This window comes from Theropithecus gelada, unplaced genomic scaffold, assembly GCF_003255815.1.
Source record: "Theropithecus gelada isolate Dixy unplaced genomic scaffold, Tgel_1.0 HiC_scaffold_15884, whole genome shotgun sequence".
Classification (NCBI taxonomy): Eukaryota; Metazoa; Chordata; class Mammalia; order Primates; family Cercopithecidae; genus Theropithecus; species Theropithecus gelada.
The window spans coordinates 4,598,563-4,616,390 of NW_020257641.1; the positions used below are offsets into that span (position 1 = coordinate 4,598,563).

The 17,828-nt window shown below is 41.3% G+C and overlaps 1 protein-coding gene across 2 annotated transcripts; it reads left to right on the forward strand.

Moving 5' to 3' along the window:
- The first annotated feature begins 5,657 nt into the window (after positions 1-5,657).
- LOC112617147 (translin) lies at positions 5,658-17,609 on the forward strand. 2 transcript variants are annotated; one of them, XM_025373881.1, is made up of 6 exons: positions 5,658-5,868; positions 7,268-7,361; positions 8,742-8,838; positions 11,438-11,553; positions 13,034-13,113; positions 14,896-17,609. In XM_025373881.1, exons 1-6 carry the CDS (start codon positions 5,803-5,805, stop codon positions 15,127-15,129), a joined length of 687 nt encoding a protein of 228 aa, XP_025229666.1. In that variant the 5' UTR covers positions 5,658-5,802; the 3' UTR covers positions 15,130-17,609. The 2 variants fall into 2 exon arrangements, with proteins under 2 accessions (XP_025229666.1, XP_025229667.1); XM_025373882.1 differs by lacking the exon at positions 13,034-13,113.
- Positions 17,610-17,828: the final 219 nt, after the last annotated feature.

A 17,828-nucleotide genomic window follows, 5' to 3' on the forward strand; every position in this document is an offset into this window, starting at 1 on the left:
CCACCTCGCCCGGCTAGATTTTTGTATTTTTTTTGTAGAGACGGGGTTTCACCGTGTTAGCCAGGATGGTCTCGATCTCCTGACCTCGTGATCCGCCTGTCTCGGCCTCCCAAAGTGCTGGGATTACAGGCTTGAGCCACCGCGCCCGGCCTGAGTTTTCTAAACTATGATTGCTGAAGCAAAAATTATAATATTGTCTGATGCGGTTATAACTGTATGTAGAGGAAACATTCAACTATTATATTATTAATGGGGGAGAGTAAAGGGACATAGGGAAATAAAGTTTCTATATTTCACTTGAGCTAATAAAATGATAATACCAGTAGACAGTGATAAATTTTGTCTATTTCTCTACACACACACACACCCACCATTTAGAGTAACCACAAAGCTATGCAAAGAGATCTTTTCAAAAACAGTGTAGACAGTGGAATTCTTAAAAATGTTCATAGGAAGGCAGAAAAAGAAAACAGAAATAAAAAACAGAGAACAAACAGCAAAAAACCAAAATGGCAGACTTAAGTGCTAACATATCAATAATAACATCAAATATAAATTGTTTAAATATACCAATTAAAAGACAGAGATTGGTGAGTGAATTTTACAAAAAAGATCCAACTATATCCTATCTGGAAGAAATTCACCTCAAATAAAAAGATACAGGCAATGATATAGGCAGCTTGAAATTTGAAAAAAGATGAAACATATATAATGCAATTAATAAAAGGAAAGCAAGAGTGGCTATAAAAATATCAGATAAAATAGACTTCAGTAGAAAAAAATGATGAGTGACAGAGAGGAACATTATATAATCATAAAAAGTCTATCCACTAAGAAGACATAGTAATCCTAAATGTATATATAGCAAGCAACAGAGTTGCAAATTTGTGAAACAAAAACTGACAGAACTGAGAGGGGAAATAAATCAATGGCCTGGTGCTGTGGCTCATGCCTGTAATCCCAGCACTTTGGGAGGCTGAGGCGGGCGGCTGAGGCAGGTGGATCACAAGGTCAAGAGATCGAGACCATCCTGGCCAACATGGTGAAACCCCATCTCTACTAAAAACACAAAAATTAGCTGGGCGTGGTGGTGCACGCCTGTAGTCCCAGCTACCTGGGAAGCTGAGGTAGGAGCATTGCTTGAACCCAGGAGGTGGAGGTTGCAGTGAGTAGATATTGTGCCATTGCACTCCAGCCTGGCGACAGAGTGAGACGCCGTGTGAAAAAAAAAAAAAAAAAAAAAGAAATATGTAGTGATAGTTAGAGACTCCTCTATTAACAATTGATAGAATAAGGCCAGGTGCAGTGGCTCATGCCTGTAATCCCACCCCTTTGGGAGGCCAGGGCAGGAGAATTGCTTGAGCCCAAGAGTTCAGGACCAGCCTGAGCAACACAGTTAGACTCCATCTCTACCAAAACTAAAAAAAATTTAGCTAGGCAGGATGACACACACCTATAGTTCCAGCTTCTCGGGAGGCTGAGGTGGGAAGATTGCTTGAGCCCAGAAGGTTAAGGCTGCAGTGAGCTGTGATCATGTCATTGCACTCTAGCCTGGGTGACAGAGCAAGACCCTGTCTCTTAAAAAACCAAAGCCAAAACAAAGGCCAGGCGCAGTGGTTCACGCCTATAATCCCAGCACTTTGGGAGGCATAGGCAGGAGGATCCCTTGAGGCCAGGAGTTCAAGACTAGCCTGAGCAACATGACCAGACCCCATGTCTACGAAAAAATTAAAAAAAAATTATCAAAGCATGGTGGTGCACAGCTGTAGTCCCAGCTACTCTAGAAGCTGAGGCAGGAGGATCAATTGAGCTCAGAAGGTCAAGGTTGCAGTGAGCTATCATCACACCACTGTACTTCAGCCTGGGTGATAAAGTAAGACCCTGTCTCTAAAAACAAACAGCAACAACAACAGCAACAGCAACAACATCCTACAGCTAGCATCATAGTTAAGGGTGAGAGACTGGATACTTTGGCTGTAAAGTTGGGAAGAAGGCAAAAATGTCCCCTTTTTCCATTCCTATCCAATATCTTACTGGAAGTCCTATATAATGCATTAGGACAGGAAAAGGAAATAGGAAGTATATAGACTGGGACAGAAGAAATAAAACTATTTGTTCACAGATGAAATGACTGATTCTGTAGAAAATTCCTTAAAAAATTAATAGAACAACTGGACAAATCAGCAGGGCATAGAAGAACTCAATAACACCATCAGCTAAAAGGGCCGAATTGATGCTCCACCCAACAAGAGAGCCTTTCAAGTGTTCGTGGAATATATGCTAAGAGAGACCATATTCTGGAGTATTTAAACAAAATCTTAACTCATTTAAGAGAATTGAATCATAGCTTGTTCTCTGACTATAATAGACTCAAACTAGAAATCAATAACACAATAACAGAAAAATCTCCAAACACTTGAATATTAGGCCATATACTTCCAGATAATCCATTAGAGAGGAAGTCACAAGAGAAATTTAAAAAATACATTGAACCAAATAAAAATGAAATACAACATACCAAAAAAGAGCAGTGCCCAGAGGGAAAGTTCCAGCACTAAAATGCATCCATTAGAAAAGTGGGAAGATCTTAATCTAAGCTCCATCTCAAGAACCTAGAAGAGTAAAATAAAACCAAAACCAGCAGAAAGAAGAAAATAAAGAGCAGAAATTGATGAAGCTGAAACAGAATAGAGGCCGGGTGTGGTGGCTTATGCCTGTAATCCCAGCAGTTTGGGAGGCTGAGGTGAGTGGGTCACCCGAGGTCAGGAGTTCAAGGTGGGCCTGGGCAACATGGTGAAACCCCATCTCTACTAAAAATGCAAAAATCAGTTGGGCACAGTGGTGTGGGCTTGTAATCCCAGCTACTTGGGAGGCTGAGGCAGGAGAATCATTTGAACCCAGGAGGCGGATGTTGCAGTGAACCGAGATCACGTCACTGCACTCCAGCCTGAGCGACAGAATGAGGCTTCATCTCAAAGGAAAAAAAAAAAAAAAAGAAAAGAAAATTAAACAGAGAACTAGTTATTTTAAGAGATCAATAAAGTGGATAAACCTCCAGCAAGATTAACAAAGAGAAACAAAGAGAAAATGAATAAATTTCTCCTATCAGGAATGAAATACAGGGTGGCACTACAGAGCCTGAAAACAACAAACGAATATAAGGAAATACTATAAACAACTCTATTCGAATAAATTTGACTTCTTAGACTAAATGAACCAATTCCTTTAAAAACCACAGCTACCATAGCTCACCCAATATTAAATAGATACTTTCTAGCCTGGGCAACATAGCTAGACCCCATCTCTACCAAAAAAACCAAAAATTAGCTAGGTGTGGTGGCATGTGCCTATAGTCCCAGCTACTGGGTAGGCTGAGGCGGAAGAATCACCTGCTGACAGAGTGAGACCCCATCTCTTAAAGAAAAAGATACTTTGAGTAGCACTATGACTATTAGGAAATTGAATTTGCAATAAAAATTCCCCAAAAGAGAGCTCCAAAGAAGGTTTCACTGGAGAAGCTTTCAGCAGAGAATTCTACCAACTAAAGAACAAACACCAATCTGCATAAGCTCTTCCAGATAATAGGCCAGAAGGGAACACTTTCCAGTTCTTTATGAAGCTAGTACTGGGGGAGGAAAAGCTTTCTCTTTATTATATTTTGTTCAGTTTATGGGGGCCTCCAAAAAAACTATTTATTTGAGGCAGAGTCTCACTCTGTCACCCAGGCTTGAGTGCAGTGGCAGAATCATGGCTCACTGCAGCTGCGGCTTCCTGAGCTCAAGTGATCCTCCCACCTCAGCCTCTGAAGTAGCTGGAACCACAGGCATGCGCTACCATGTTCAGCCAATTTTCAAAAAATTTTTGTAGAGATAGCGGTCTCACTATGTTGCCCAGGCTGGTCTCGAACTCTTGGGCTCAAGTGATCCTCCTCCTTAGCCTCTCAAAGTGGTGGGATTACAGGTGTGAGCCACCATGCCCAGCCAGGGCCTGCAAATTAAACTGACAAAAGACAGATTAACAGAACAGAAAATCAGCATGGGTATATAAGAACTCAACAACACCATCAACTAATAGGGTCTAATTACACTTTTTATAGAACACTCTCAAAAAAGGATTATTTGCATGGATGCTGGAGCTAGCAAAATAAGTAGCTAGCCTACTAAATGGTTAAAATTAGAGGTTTATATCTGGGTGCAGTGGTTGATACCTGTAATCCCAGCATTTTGAAAGGCTGAGGTGGGAGGATTGCTTGAGCCCAGGAGTTCAAGACCAGGCTGGGCAACAGAGTGAGACCGTCTCTACCAAAAAACAAAACAAACAACGACAAACAAAAAATCCACACAAAAAACAAAGAAAGAAAAAAACCAGTTAGTGGCTTATGTGCCTAACTCAGTAGGTAAAAGGGAGAGGTGACGAAAGTTTGTATGAGAACAAATAGGATTCTTTAAGACAGACAAATGGGTTTTGGGAGAACAAACAGGAGCTAAGAAAGGGTTTTTTTTTTTTTTTTTAGACGGAGTCTCTCTGTTGCCCAGGCTATAGTGCAGTGGTGTGATCTTGGCTAACTGCAACCTCTGCCTCCCGGGTTCAAGCGATTCTCCTGCCTCAGCCTCCCGAGTTGCTGGGATTACAGGCGCACACCACCACGCCAGGCTAATTTTTGTATTTTTAGTAGAGACAGGGTTTCACCATATTGATCAGGCTGGTCTCGAACTCCTGACCTCGTGATCTGCCAGCCTCGGCCTCCCAAAGTGCTGGGATTACACGTGTGAGCCACCGCCCCCGGCGGATAATTTTTTTAAAATGTAGGTGCTAGTAGTCTTACTGTCTTCTTCATGGACATGAAATTCTTCTCATATAATGAGAATTAAATATCATCCTTCATATAAAGAGTTTAGAATAACGTCAGCCACAAAGCAAGCAGTAAGTTATCATTTAGATAAGAATCATTCCAATTCATCTGGAGAGTGCAACACACACACATTGTATTTGGGTATGGAATAACTGTTCAAGAACACACACACAGTATTTGTGTATGAAATAACTCTTCAAGAACAAAGGGGAAACAGTTACAGGGCATGGAAGGGGAATTAGGGCAAGGTGTGAGTGGAAAGGGAAACAACCCACCGCCCACGCTTAAAAAATCCGTTTAATTTAAAAATAGGTAATACAGCCATACAGAGAGGACATGAAAATAAAAGATTTACACAGAAAATTTTCGTTCCCAATCCATTCCCTACTCACAGTCCTACATACGTTACTTCTATTTTACTTTTTTTGGAAATGTAAATGCACTGGCCCCCTACTTTCTCACGAAGGCTGCACTCTCTCTACATTCTTCTTCACCTGTGTTTTTGTGCATACTCTTTCGTTTTGAAATATTTTCCCCCAACTGCTGTAGTGTATGAAATAAATACACACACGTAACCTAAACAACCCCGCTCGCCCACACCACCTACAAGCCCGTCCCCGCCCTCCCTCAGGCCCACGTGCTCCGAGGGCCCCCTTCGCAGGTTGTTTCTGGCGATGCCTGTCTGAAGGCCTCAGACCGAGGCCCCGCCCACTCTCCCCCTCCTCTGCCCTTTGGACGCGCGCCTCGCGGACGGCGCCTCAGGCAGCGCGGCGGACAGCCCGACCTCCAGCGCGCCGCGGGCCTCGGAGGACCCCAGCGACAGTCGTGGCGTAAGACCGGGGGGACGCGGCGATAGCGGCGGCCGTTGCGATTGATTGCGCTGGTTGCCTCCGGCGTCCACTTCCCTGGCCGCCCTTGCTACACTGGCTGATTGTTGTGCAGCCGGCGCCATGTCTGTGAGCGAGATCTTCGTGGAGCTGCAGGGCTTTTTGGCTGCCGAGCAGGACATCCGAGAGGCGAGCCCCTTCCCTTCCCCATTCCCTTTGCCTTTCCATGCCTAGGTGGGCCACTGCGCCCGACCCTCCTTTGTCGCTCAGTCTCGGGCGGTGGGGACGCCTCCGAGGGTGGGTTGCTTCCCCTCTAGCTTTAGGTTAGGACACTCCCCGCCCCCGCCCCAAATTTTGCCGCTCTGTCCTGATTCCCTGTGTTCGGGTCTCAGCTTCTAAGCATTACCTGCTTCATTTGTGTCAGTTTTCCTTCTTTTCAGCACTTGTTTATATCGAAGGCTTGATTAGCACCTGGTCTTCAGCGAATGAGCATTTCGTGTATTTTTGTTGGTGTCTTAAAAGCACATGTGATCTCCTGCTTAAAACTCTCCTATGGTTTCCTATCCCACACGAGATAAAAAATCAGACCCTCCTGTGGCTCACACGGTCTCTCGTCAATCTCATTTATGCTCTCTGTCTTTGTGTATGATGTTCACTTTACCTCTTCTAGTGCGCTAGATAGCTTCCTGCCTGTTCGCTTTTCCTGGAATTTGCTTATTTCCCGTTCTTTTCGTGATTGTCTCGTATTTATGTCATTGACGTCACAGTCTAAACGATCTATTTCCTGTTATGTTTTCTAGTAGCACCTTAAGTTTTTTAAATGTGTGTAATGTTGATTATTTTAAAAAAATCTTCTCCCCCATTGTATGTTAAACCATCAGAGGGAAAGGATTGTGTGCTCGGTTCCCCAGTATTTACACAGTGCCTCACACATAAGTATGCTCAGTGAATATTTTAAAAATGAATTAGAGGCCGAGAGCGGCGCCTCATGCCTGTAATTCCAGCATTTTGGGAGGCCGAGGCGGGTGGATCACTTGAGGTAAGGAGTTTGAGACCAGCCTGGCCAACATGGCGAAACCCTATCTCTGCAAAAAATACAAAAGAAAATTAACTGGGCATGGTCGCGAACGCCTGTAATCCCAGCTACTTGGGAGGCTGAAGCAGGAGAATTGGTTGAACTCAGGAGGCGGAGGTTGCGGTGAGCTGAGATCGCGCCGTTGCACTCCAGCCTGGGTGACAGAATGAGACTCCGTCTCAAAAAAAAAAAAAAAGAAAAAAGAAAAAAAAGAAGTGTAAATACCCAACTCTTGTATTGCATTTAACTCTTCATTCTGCAAGTTACGTTCACACACATCATCCATTATAATGTCCCAATTGAATCCTTGGGGTGAATGGGTGGCTATTATCCTTTAAAGAGTACCTGAGGAATCTAAGGATTTTTAGTGACTTTTTGAAGTCTTACAGAGGAAATAAGTGGAAAAAAGTCAGGATTCAAACTTGGTTATGATCACATAAACTAATGTGTTTGGTGTGAGTGTATGACAATAATTCTGTTGAGTATCTGATTTTTATTTTTAATTCTCTCTAGGAAATCCGAAAAGTTGTACAGAGTTTAGAACAAACAGCTCGAGAGATTTTAACTCTACTGCAAGGGGTCCATCAGGGTGCTGGGTTTCAGGACAGTAAGTTCTTTGTTTTATACTCAATTATCAGTCTCTTATTTAGAAGAGAGTTTATATCCAGAAGACATTTTATAATGAAAAATGGCTATCATGCTTTATGGTGAGTAAAAATTGAAGAAGGAGGTGATTTGATAATTTTGGTTGATTTTTCTTGCACTACCAGATAGTATGGTTTAAATAGAGATGTTTTCTATTGTGATGGTATTCTACTGATGATAATTACAATTGCTTAACCCATTTCCTGTTTAGAAAAAAAAAGTGCAGCTTTCTGCCAGCACAGTATTCTCAGGATAAGTGGGAAAAGGGTTTATTAATATTTATTTACTTTTTCTCCCGAGACGGAGTTTCGCTCTTGTTGCCCAGGCTGGAGTGCAGTGGCGCCATCTCAGCTCACTGCAGTCTCCGCCTCCCAGGTTCAAGTGATTCTCCTGCTTCAGCCTCCTGAGTAGCTGGTATTACAGGCGCCCGCCATCACGCCCAGCTACTTTTTTTTTTTTTTTTTTTTGTATTTGTGGTAGGGACGGGGTTTCACTCTATTGACCAGGCTGGTCTTGCACTCCTGACCTCAGATGATCCTCCTGCCTCGGCCTCCCAAGGTGCTGGGATTACAGGTGTGAGCCACCGTGCCTGGCCCAAGCGTTTATAACTCTTGTGTTATCTAGTGACTTTTATTTGGCCCTTTTGTGTGTGTGTGTATATGTGTGTGTATGCACCAGTGTGTAGTTGAATCCAGTCTTTCAGGGATTGAATACCTTTTAATATGAGATGAACAGTATAAAATGTTCTCAAATTAATGTGTTTATAGTCAGCCTCTTGAATGAAAGTAAAATATGTCAAGTTTAGACATGGAACCTTCATTGTAAGGTATAGCCAGCACAGCTAAAAGAGCTGAAGTATGTTTTCAGATATAAGAATGATATAATAATGTATTTACACGTGGTAGAGGCAAGTCATTTTTCTTAATGATACGGAGTTGGTCATCCTGATTGTGAATACTTGGTAAAGGCTTTTTTCTGCCAAATATGGGAGGAAGAAGCAATCCAATTTTACGCATCCTCTGAGGAGTGAACAGGAATAGCAGCTGGTGTGCAGCTCCTTAAGGATGACGTTATTTATGACAACCTAACCAATTACCAATGTGTCTCCTAATATATTCCCTTTTGGCAAGTTGTTTATTTTTCAGTATAGCTAATTAGTAGGGAAACTGGGGATGACACTTTTTGAGAACCAGGTTGAAAAGCAGAGATGTGTACATTAGTTGTGAGGTTAAAAAAAAAAGTTTATTAATTTCCAGGTAGATTACTTAGATTATTAAGCAAGAACTGTATTTGAAATTTGGTGAGTTTTTCATTATTACATTTGGTTATCTTTTGTGATTAGTTCCAAAGAGGTGTTTGAAAGCTCGAGAACATTTTGGTACAGTAAAAACACATCTAACATCTTTGAAGACCAAATTTCCTGCTGAACAGTATTACAGGTTTGTAAGAAAAACAGCATTATTTTATGATGTTAAGTAAAAAAAAAGAGAAAAATTATACATACTAAATGATTGCTTGCAACTAGGCAAGCATCCTTCTGTGTAGAAGTAACAAAAAGAGAAAGAACTAAGCTGATAATGGTCATGACAAAAATTGGTGATTTTATTTTTTTCTTCTTTTGACTTTCTGAATCTTAAGGAACATGTATTACTTTTGCAGTGAAAAAGCAATTAAAAAGAAAATGTGGTATGAGGGTCAAAAGTGAGAATATCTTTTTGCTGTATTCAAGTTTCTTGTGAAATTGGGTGAACTATAGTTAGTGAAATAATGAGATTAGGTGGCAGTATATATATGGAGTTGAGTTTTATTTTGAAGCTTGAGTTTCACTGCTAAGTAACATAATTAGCTAATATTTTATGCCATGTCTTCTTGTTAAAGTCAACACTGTTGATTTTAAGATACACCATTATTTTATGTTCCAGTAGGGAAGGAAAATTTTGCCAGTCATAAATGTGAAACATGGGCCAGGCGTGGTGGCTCACGCCTGTAATCCCATCACTTTGGGAGGCCAAGGCGGGCAGATCACCTGAGGTCAGGAGTTTGAGACAGCCTGGCCAGCATGGTAAAACCCTGTCTCTACTAAAAATACAAAAATTAGCCCGGTATGGTGGCTCATGCCTGTAACTCCAGCTACTTTGGAGGCTGAGGCAGGAGAATCGCTTGAACCTGGGAGGTGGAGATTGCAGTGAGCCGAGATCACGCCATTGCACTCCAGTCTGGACGACAGAGTGAGACTCCATCTCAAAAAAAAAAAAATTGTGAAACATGGATTGTGAAGTGTCTCCTGGTTTCATAGGTGTTAAACTGGGAAGAACTGCATCTGAATCAAGAATTTCTACTCATTTTAATTTTCTTACTGAAAAAGATGTTCTTGTAAGGCATATATATCAACAGTAAACAGGATGAATATTTTCAGGGGTGGATAGTATAACCTCATGAGAATATTCTTTTAAGGCGGAGATTGATAAACCACTAGTGGCTGTTGCCTCTGGGAGCTAAGAATTGCTTTTGTTTTTTCAAGAGTTAAAAAAAAAGGAAAATGCCCAGATAAGAATACATAACAGTGAAAGTGGCCCACAAAGCCTAAAATATTTACTACTTGGCCCTTTACAGAAAAAATCTGCTGATCCTTGCTGTAAGGCAGGGGTTCCCAACCCCCAGGCCGCGGACTGGTACTGGTCTGTGGCCTGTTGGGAACCGGGATGCATAGAAGGAGGTGAGCGGTGGGTGAGCGAGTGAAGCTTCATCTGTATTTACAGCTACTCTGCATCATTTGCAATACTGCCTGAGCTCCACCTCCTGTCAGACCGGTGGCAGCATTCGATTCTCACAGTAGTGCGAACCCTATTGTGGACTGTGCACACAGGAGATCTAGGTTGCGTGCTCCTTATGAGACTCTAACGCCTGATGATCTGAAGTGCAACAGTTTCATCCTGAAACCATCTGCCCCGCTTCTGTGGAAAAATTGTCTTACACGAAACTGGTCCCTGGTGCTGAAAAGGTCAGGGACCGCTGTTGTCATAGCTGAAGCACAGAGAGAGAGGTAGGACAGTAGAACGGGTGGGGTATTTAGAGACCATCTTCTCTGGAGGTCACACACACAGGCTGCCCTCTGGCTGGATTTGGTCTTCAGAAGGGTTTGTGTGACCTGCATTGTGTCGAGACCTGTTTTTGAATGTATTGCCACATTTGAAAATCAGGAGGCATTGCGTAAATATCCACAGGTTGTAAAATTTCCTTTTCTTTTTTCAGGCTTCTAGCTCAGTATTCTGTTTTAAGTCCATTTGTTTAGTGATTGCAAACGGTAATTTTGTGAATCAGAATTTTCTTGGTGTCCTGCACTCAAATGAAAATGTAGGAACACGTTGAGGATGATATGTAACTGCAGTTGTCTTCAATCATCAGTTGCAAAGTTTTATTTTTTTCAGAGCAGTATCATTGTTCTTACTGATGAAATTTAGAAAGCACAATTGCTCTTGTCATCTGTAACCTTCAGTTGTTGTTTTTTTTTTTTTTTTTTGAGATGGAGTCTCTGTCGCTTAGGTTGGAGTGTAGTGGTATGATCTTGCTCACTGCAAACTCTGCCTCCCAGGTTCAAGCGATTCTCCTGCCTCAGCCTCCCGAGTAGCTGGGACTATGGGCACACGCCACCACGCACGGCTAATTTTTGTATTTTTAGTAGAGACGGGGTTTTGCCATGTTGGCCAGGCTGGTCTTGAACTCCTGACCTCAGGTGATCGACCCGCCTCTGCTTCTCAAAGTGCTGGATTACAGGCGTGAGCCATCACACTGGGCGTAAATTTTCATACTCATCAGAATTAGACCATATTTCTCACTGATTAAACTTAAATAATTGTTATAAATTTCAACTTGTAAAATTTATGCTAAATGTCATATTTCTCTTTACATATTGGGGATTTGCATAAGATTTTATTTGAAAAATGATCCCATTTCTAAACCGTTTGAACATGACTATATTAAACCCGTCTTTCTGAAGGTCCCTAACCTTGGAGGCTAAATTTGCGTATTTTCCTGCAGATTTCATGAGCACTGGAGGTTTGTGTTGCAGCGCTTGGTCTTCTTGGCAGCATTTGTTGTGTATTTGGAAACAGAAACACTAGTGACTCGAGAAGCGGTTACAGAAATTCTTGGCAGTAAGTGTCTTTATTAGTGGGATCTGCAGAATCAGGCACGCTTGCTTAGTTTTTGGTGGAAAGGGTGGTTGTACTTTGTTTCTTAAAACAAATAAGAATTAGCCAGAAACCACTTGTACTTGTAGCTTGGTATCTGAGGATGATGGGTTCCAGAGCTCTCCCAATACCCAAATCTGAGGATGTTCAAGTCCCTTATATAGCTGGTGTAGTATTTGCATGTAACCTATACACATCCTCCCACGTACTTTAAATCATCTCTAGGTTTCTTAACATATCTAATACAGTGTAAGTGCTATGTAAATATATATATACATATATATATTTTGAGATAGAATCTCACTGTCGCCAAGGCTGGAGTGCAGTGGCATAATCTCAGCTCACTGCAACCTCCACCTCCCAGGTTCAAGCAGTTCTGCCTCAGCCTCCTGAGTAGCTGGGATTACAGGTGCCTGCCACTACGCCCAGCTAATTTTTTTTTTTCCCCCAAAATGAAGTTTTGCTTTTGTTGCCCAGCTGTAGTGCAGTGGCACAATCTCGGCTCACCACAACCTCCACCTCCTGGGTTCAAGCAATTTTCCTACCTTAGCCTCCTGAGTAGCTGGAATTACAGGCATGTACCACCACACCTGGGTAATTTTGTATTTTTAGTAGAGATGGGGTTTCTCCGTGTTGGTCAGGCTGATCTTGAACTCCTGACCTCAGGTGATCCACCCCCCTCAGCCTCCCAAAATGCTGGGATTACAGGTGTGAGCCACCACGCCCAGCCAGTTTTTTGTATTTTTTTAGTAGAGATGGGGTTTCACTGTGTTGGCCAGGCTGGTCTTGAACTCCTGACCTTGTGATTCGCCTGCCTTGGCATCCCAAAGTGTTGGGATTACAGGCATGAGCCCTCCACACCTGGCCTTTTCCCAAATATTTTTGATCCACAGTTAGTGCAGAGGGCCGACTATATTTGGAAAAACAAAAGCTAAAAATAACAACGGCAAACTTATTTGTACTTGCTTTAGTTTTTAAAATTGAATTTTTAAAACTTTCAAGCCTACAGAAAAATGGAAAGAATAGTAAAATGAATACCTGTTTACACGCCACTTAGATTTACCACTTGTTAACATTTTGCTACATCTGCTTAATCTTCTCATTTTGTGTGTGTCTCTGTCAGCCATTTGATAGTTGCAAATATCGTAACTCCTTTCTTAAATGCTTTATCATGCACTTTTCTAACAGGAAGTATGTTCTCTGACACAACTCGATACCATTTTTGATAGTATTACTTTTTGAGGGAAGACTGAATTGAATTTTGCTTAAGAACTCAAAAAATCCACAGTGAGGTTTAGTTGCCAAGGGTGTGAATATATTAAAAAGCCAGTTTTTAAAAGATTCATCCTTTCTTCACTTACTTTGGGAGAAATTATGTGTATATTTTTATATCTGAGGCTTGACTTGGATTCACAGCATGACTTTATTTTCATGTGTTTTTTAGTTGAGCCAGATCGGGAGAAAGGTTTTCATCTGGATGTAGAAGATTATCTCTCAGGAGTTCTAATTCTTGCCAGTGAACTGGTAAGCTCAGTAACTTGCTGGTTGCTTTTTTGATCTTTCTGCTTCACTGTCAGTTTTTAAAATGGGTACCAAAATTCAGAACGTCTTAATTCTTTTCTAAGCCATCTCTCAGTCACCAGGTAGTCACTGACTGGCACTGTATGTGTTACAGTTTCCTAGGCATCAGAGAAAAGCCAGATCAAATGATGAGTGCATACTTACTGAGTTAAGAATTTTCAACAGATGATAAGACCTCTTCCTTTTAGGGTAGTGGCAAAACATCTATTCCTGGTAACTGTTAATTCATGTAATTGTTTTGGAGACTCATTTGTCTATATAACCATATAAGTTATTCTTATTCTTTATTCCTTTAATCACTATCTAGGGAAATTGCCTTGTAAAAGTCTAAAGAAAAAAAAACTGTCAGTAGCAAAATTGAGTAGTTGTGGTAGAGACTGTGCCAGTCTGCAGAGGTGAAAATATTTACTTCTGGCTCGTTAAGAAAAAGTTTGCTTGTCCTTGTTCCAGAGGAAAGCAGTCCAGGGCTGCTCTGATGATTCCTTGATCTTTGGCCCTAGATTCTTCTAGCTTCAGCTTCTTTCTTACGTTCCAGAACTGTTGCTCTAGTCACATCTTCACTCTAGCCAGCAGTAGGAGGAAATAGGAAAAAGGATATGCCCTCTCGCTTTGAGGACATTTCTTTCAAGTTGTACACACAACTTCTATTAACATTCTGGTGCCTTGCCTGCAGGGGAGGCAGAAATGGAGTCTATTGGAGTGGGTATGTGTGCATTGAAAACCTGAGGAAGATGGTGAGAATGGATAATGGAGTCCAGTTACAGGCTGTACCACTTGTCTGGCTTTTTCGAGACACCTGACCAGTGAACATGAAGCATCTTGTTAGTATTAGTTGTTAAGTGGAAGGTGTCTTTAGGACCATACATGTTGGGGCCAGGTGCGGTGGCTTACACTTGTAATCCTGGCAGGTTTGGAGGCCCAGGTGGGAGGATCCCTTGAGGTCAGGAGTTCCACACCAGCCTAAGCAACAGAACAAGACCCCTTCTTGATTTATATTAAAAACAACAACAGCAGCAACAACAACAAACTCTTTATGTGAGACCAAAAAACCCGTATGTTGAGAATGCACTAAAGGGGTGGTGTAGGTAAACCTGGGAAAGTGGAGAGGATTTACAGAAAGGGGAATCTTTTTTATTATTTTAATATGTTTTGAAAAGCCAGTCAAATGGAGCAGTGAGAGGTTGTATACTGACACCGAGAAGGGGAGTCTTGAGTTGGGTCTTGAAATCAATCTTAGTTCTCCTTCAAGATAGGGTTACACTGACGTAATTTTAGATTCTTATCCCAAGTCTGCTTTACTTGATTCTAGGTGATTAGAGTTGCAGCTTAGTAGGTGGGCTCTAGAAATGTGATCATTTGGCCAAGGTTGGAAGAGATAGTGGAGCTGCTGTGATTACTTTGTGGTTTATTTCTTCGTTATGAAAGCAGATGAGCTGTAAAGATGCTTGTGTATGTAATGGAACACTTTATGATGCAATAGCCAGTTTAAGAAATTAGAGAAATTTTAGATGTTAGTAATACTACATTTTACTTGGCAGAAATGGTCTCATTTTCAGTGGGATTCTTTTCGGAGAAGCTCCTGTCTTGTCTGTACTTGCATGTGCCCTGAGATAGAACATGAGCATAGCTGTCTAGACCTGCGGTTCTTGTGGCTTTGATTCAGAAGAAGATGCACTGAGGAGCAGCATGTTGTAACAAGCCCCTGATTTCTCTTTCCTGGTACAGTCAAGGCTGTCTGTCAACAGCGTGACTGCTGGAGACTACTCCCGACCCCTGCACATCTCCACCTTCATCAACGAGCTGGATTCCGGCTTCCGCCTTCTCAACCTGAAAAATGACTCCCTGAGGAAGCGCTACGACGGATTGAAATACGACGTGAAGAAAGTGGAGGAGGTGGTCTATGATCTCTCCATCCGGGGCTTCAACAAGGAGACGGCAGCAGCTTGTGTTGAAAAATAGGAGGCTCTCCTTGCTCCTGGCCTTGCTGACCTCAGCGGTTGCCAGGAAGGGGTGAGCACAGAGTGCCTCTTACGGTAGTTAGGATGCCCAGTTGCTAAACACTGCGCTTTATTTTCTTAACCAGTTGTGGTGTGAGTATCAGAATTGAAACACTTTTTTGGGGGTAAAAAATAATAGCCTTTCCATGGACAGAATTTTCTTTGTTGTTTCAGTGAATTTGCTCTGTAATTCAGTGTATTTCAGTTCCGTCAAAAAGTGTAAATGTTAGTTTCTTGGTAAAGTCCTTTTCTTGCTTACCTTGACTGTTGATGTACTGATTGAGAAGTTCATTGTCTCGTTTGTGATTCTTCCAGATGTGATGCTTGATATTTTCTATATGCGAGTTAGCCATCCACACCCAGGCATAGCCTGGATACAGTATTAAAATAGATGATTAAAAAGATGGTTGCCAAGCAAGGAAAACTTATTTTATATTTTCCCTTCCTTATTTTAAGCATTGTGAGTAAATCAGATGTTGAATTCTTTTGCCAAGGGAATTATAGCCCCAGGTTCTCTCTCACTGCCATCAAAATATACAAGATTAAACTGCAAAGTCAAGCTCAGCAGATTATTCTGGAAAGTTTTTGTATTAAGGGATTTAGTGACATCATTTGGTTCTCCCCCATGCAGGGAGTAGGGCTTAGTGTTTTAAAACACCTCTGCTTTCTCATGTTGCCTTAATATTCTGCTGTTGCAGCAATTAAAAATTGTCTTCACGTACATTTGGAACTAACACGTGATATGATATATTCCTAAACTATGAAACCTTTTTTCTAGTAGTCAGCTAGATCATTTGATCTGGGAGTATAAAACCACCCACATAGGTTAATAAGCAAAATCCTGACTATTATGTTGTTAGAGAAAAATGCTTTGCTTTGTCTGGAAGAAAGATAAAATAGTGAATTATAAATAAATCAGGCCGGGCGTGGTGGCTCACACCTGTAATCCCAGCACACTGGGAGGCCGAGGCAGGGGGATTGCTTGAGCTCAGGAGTTTGAGACCAGCCTGGGCGACGAAGTGAGACTCCATCTCTATATAAAAACATGAAAGCACACACAAAATAAATCAGTGGGATTTGGTAATATGTTTTAGAGTAAGAAATTTCAGGTTGTTGGTGACTGTCAGGTTTTAAATGTACAGTTTGGGGCAAGTCATGTAAATACTGTTGGTGGTCTTCAATTTTCAGGTAGTACTAAGAGTATGTGCTAGGAAACTCTTGCTGTCAAATTGAGATGATTAAAATGGTGACTTAATCCATAGTTACTTTGCACTCACTGAAAGGAAAGTGCTTTCCAGAATAATACAAAGTATCTAAAAGTGTCACCTTTCTGGCCTGATCAACCTGATCAACAATTTGGGCTTCCTGTTTGTATGAGGGGCTATTTGGCATACTCTTCACAGCTTTTATCAGTACAAGTTAAAGGCTGACTACATTTTTTCATCACGAGAAAAGCAGTTGAAATGAGGCATGAGTTACTGTGCATTGGGATTTTAGAACAATTTTCTTGACAGCTCTTTTGTGAAGTTAGGTTCTTAAAAGTGCCCATGATGGTCACTTAAAATGTGCATTAATAGCACTGCCAGGATCAAGCATGAAAGACTTTTAAATTAGATCATCACACATAAGGCAGTAAGTTTGATAATAGGTTTTTTTTTTTTTTTTTTTTTTTAACCTCTTTAAGTATTGATTCTGCTTGAGAATATTGAAGTACTTGCCAGAAGTTGTGGATTTCAGTTTTAACAAATGCAATTTAAGTGGAGAAGCACACTCTGGTCTTGGAATTCCATTTGAGGATTTAGAAGTGTCATGTTTATACTTACTCAGTTGTGTTTGTTGCTGGCTTGTTGTAAAGCAATAAAAATTTTTTGGTCTTTTTGTAAGTGAGTGTGCTGCTGTAAGAAATCTCCCATGTGCATAACAAATTCTGAATATTTTTTGAGGCTAAAGAAGACCGGGGTGACAAGCACATACTGCTGTGTAATGGTTACAGTAACCAAAAGACACTAGCCGCTCAGAGTTCTATATTGTAAAGTGCAGATAACATTTGTGTGTTATACCTTGATTGGGGAATTAAAAGTCATTTGACTGAAGATGTTGAGAAACCTGGGCTCTGGTGTGAGTATACCAGAATTACTTTTTTCAATTGTAGAAAATCAAGCAGGTTAGAGAAAATAGAGACGAATTAGGAGACACTGTCTTACGGATTCATTTATAAGAAGATAACCAGCCATATACACGTGGGGATATTTGCCGTGTCTTAAACTTGAATAATAATATGGGCAATGCTTAAGGGAGTTTAATAGAGAAGGAAAGCTTTGGCAGTGTTTTGAGACCTTAAGTGGCTAAAGAGATGAGACAAACATGCAGGTTGCTACTGGCATAGTTTCATAATTGTGTACTCAGAAATTAAAGTTTGCTTGTTTCTCGGTCTGGATTAAACTGTTTGTCCTCCTTTTCAGATAGAGCATCACAGTCAGGGCTGACACCCAAAATAAGACTTTCCCTGAGCCTGAATTTGTTTTTTTTTTTAGTATCTACTGTAATAAGCATCAAACAAACAAACAAAAATAAACAGTGTCCCTTCCCCTGGACAACAACAACAATAACAAACATTTAAAGGCGGTAAAATTTCCAGGACTGGTTGGTTGAATGAGTGGG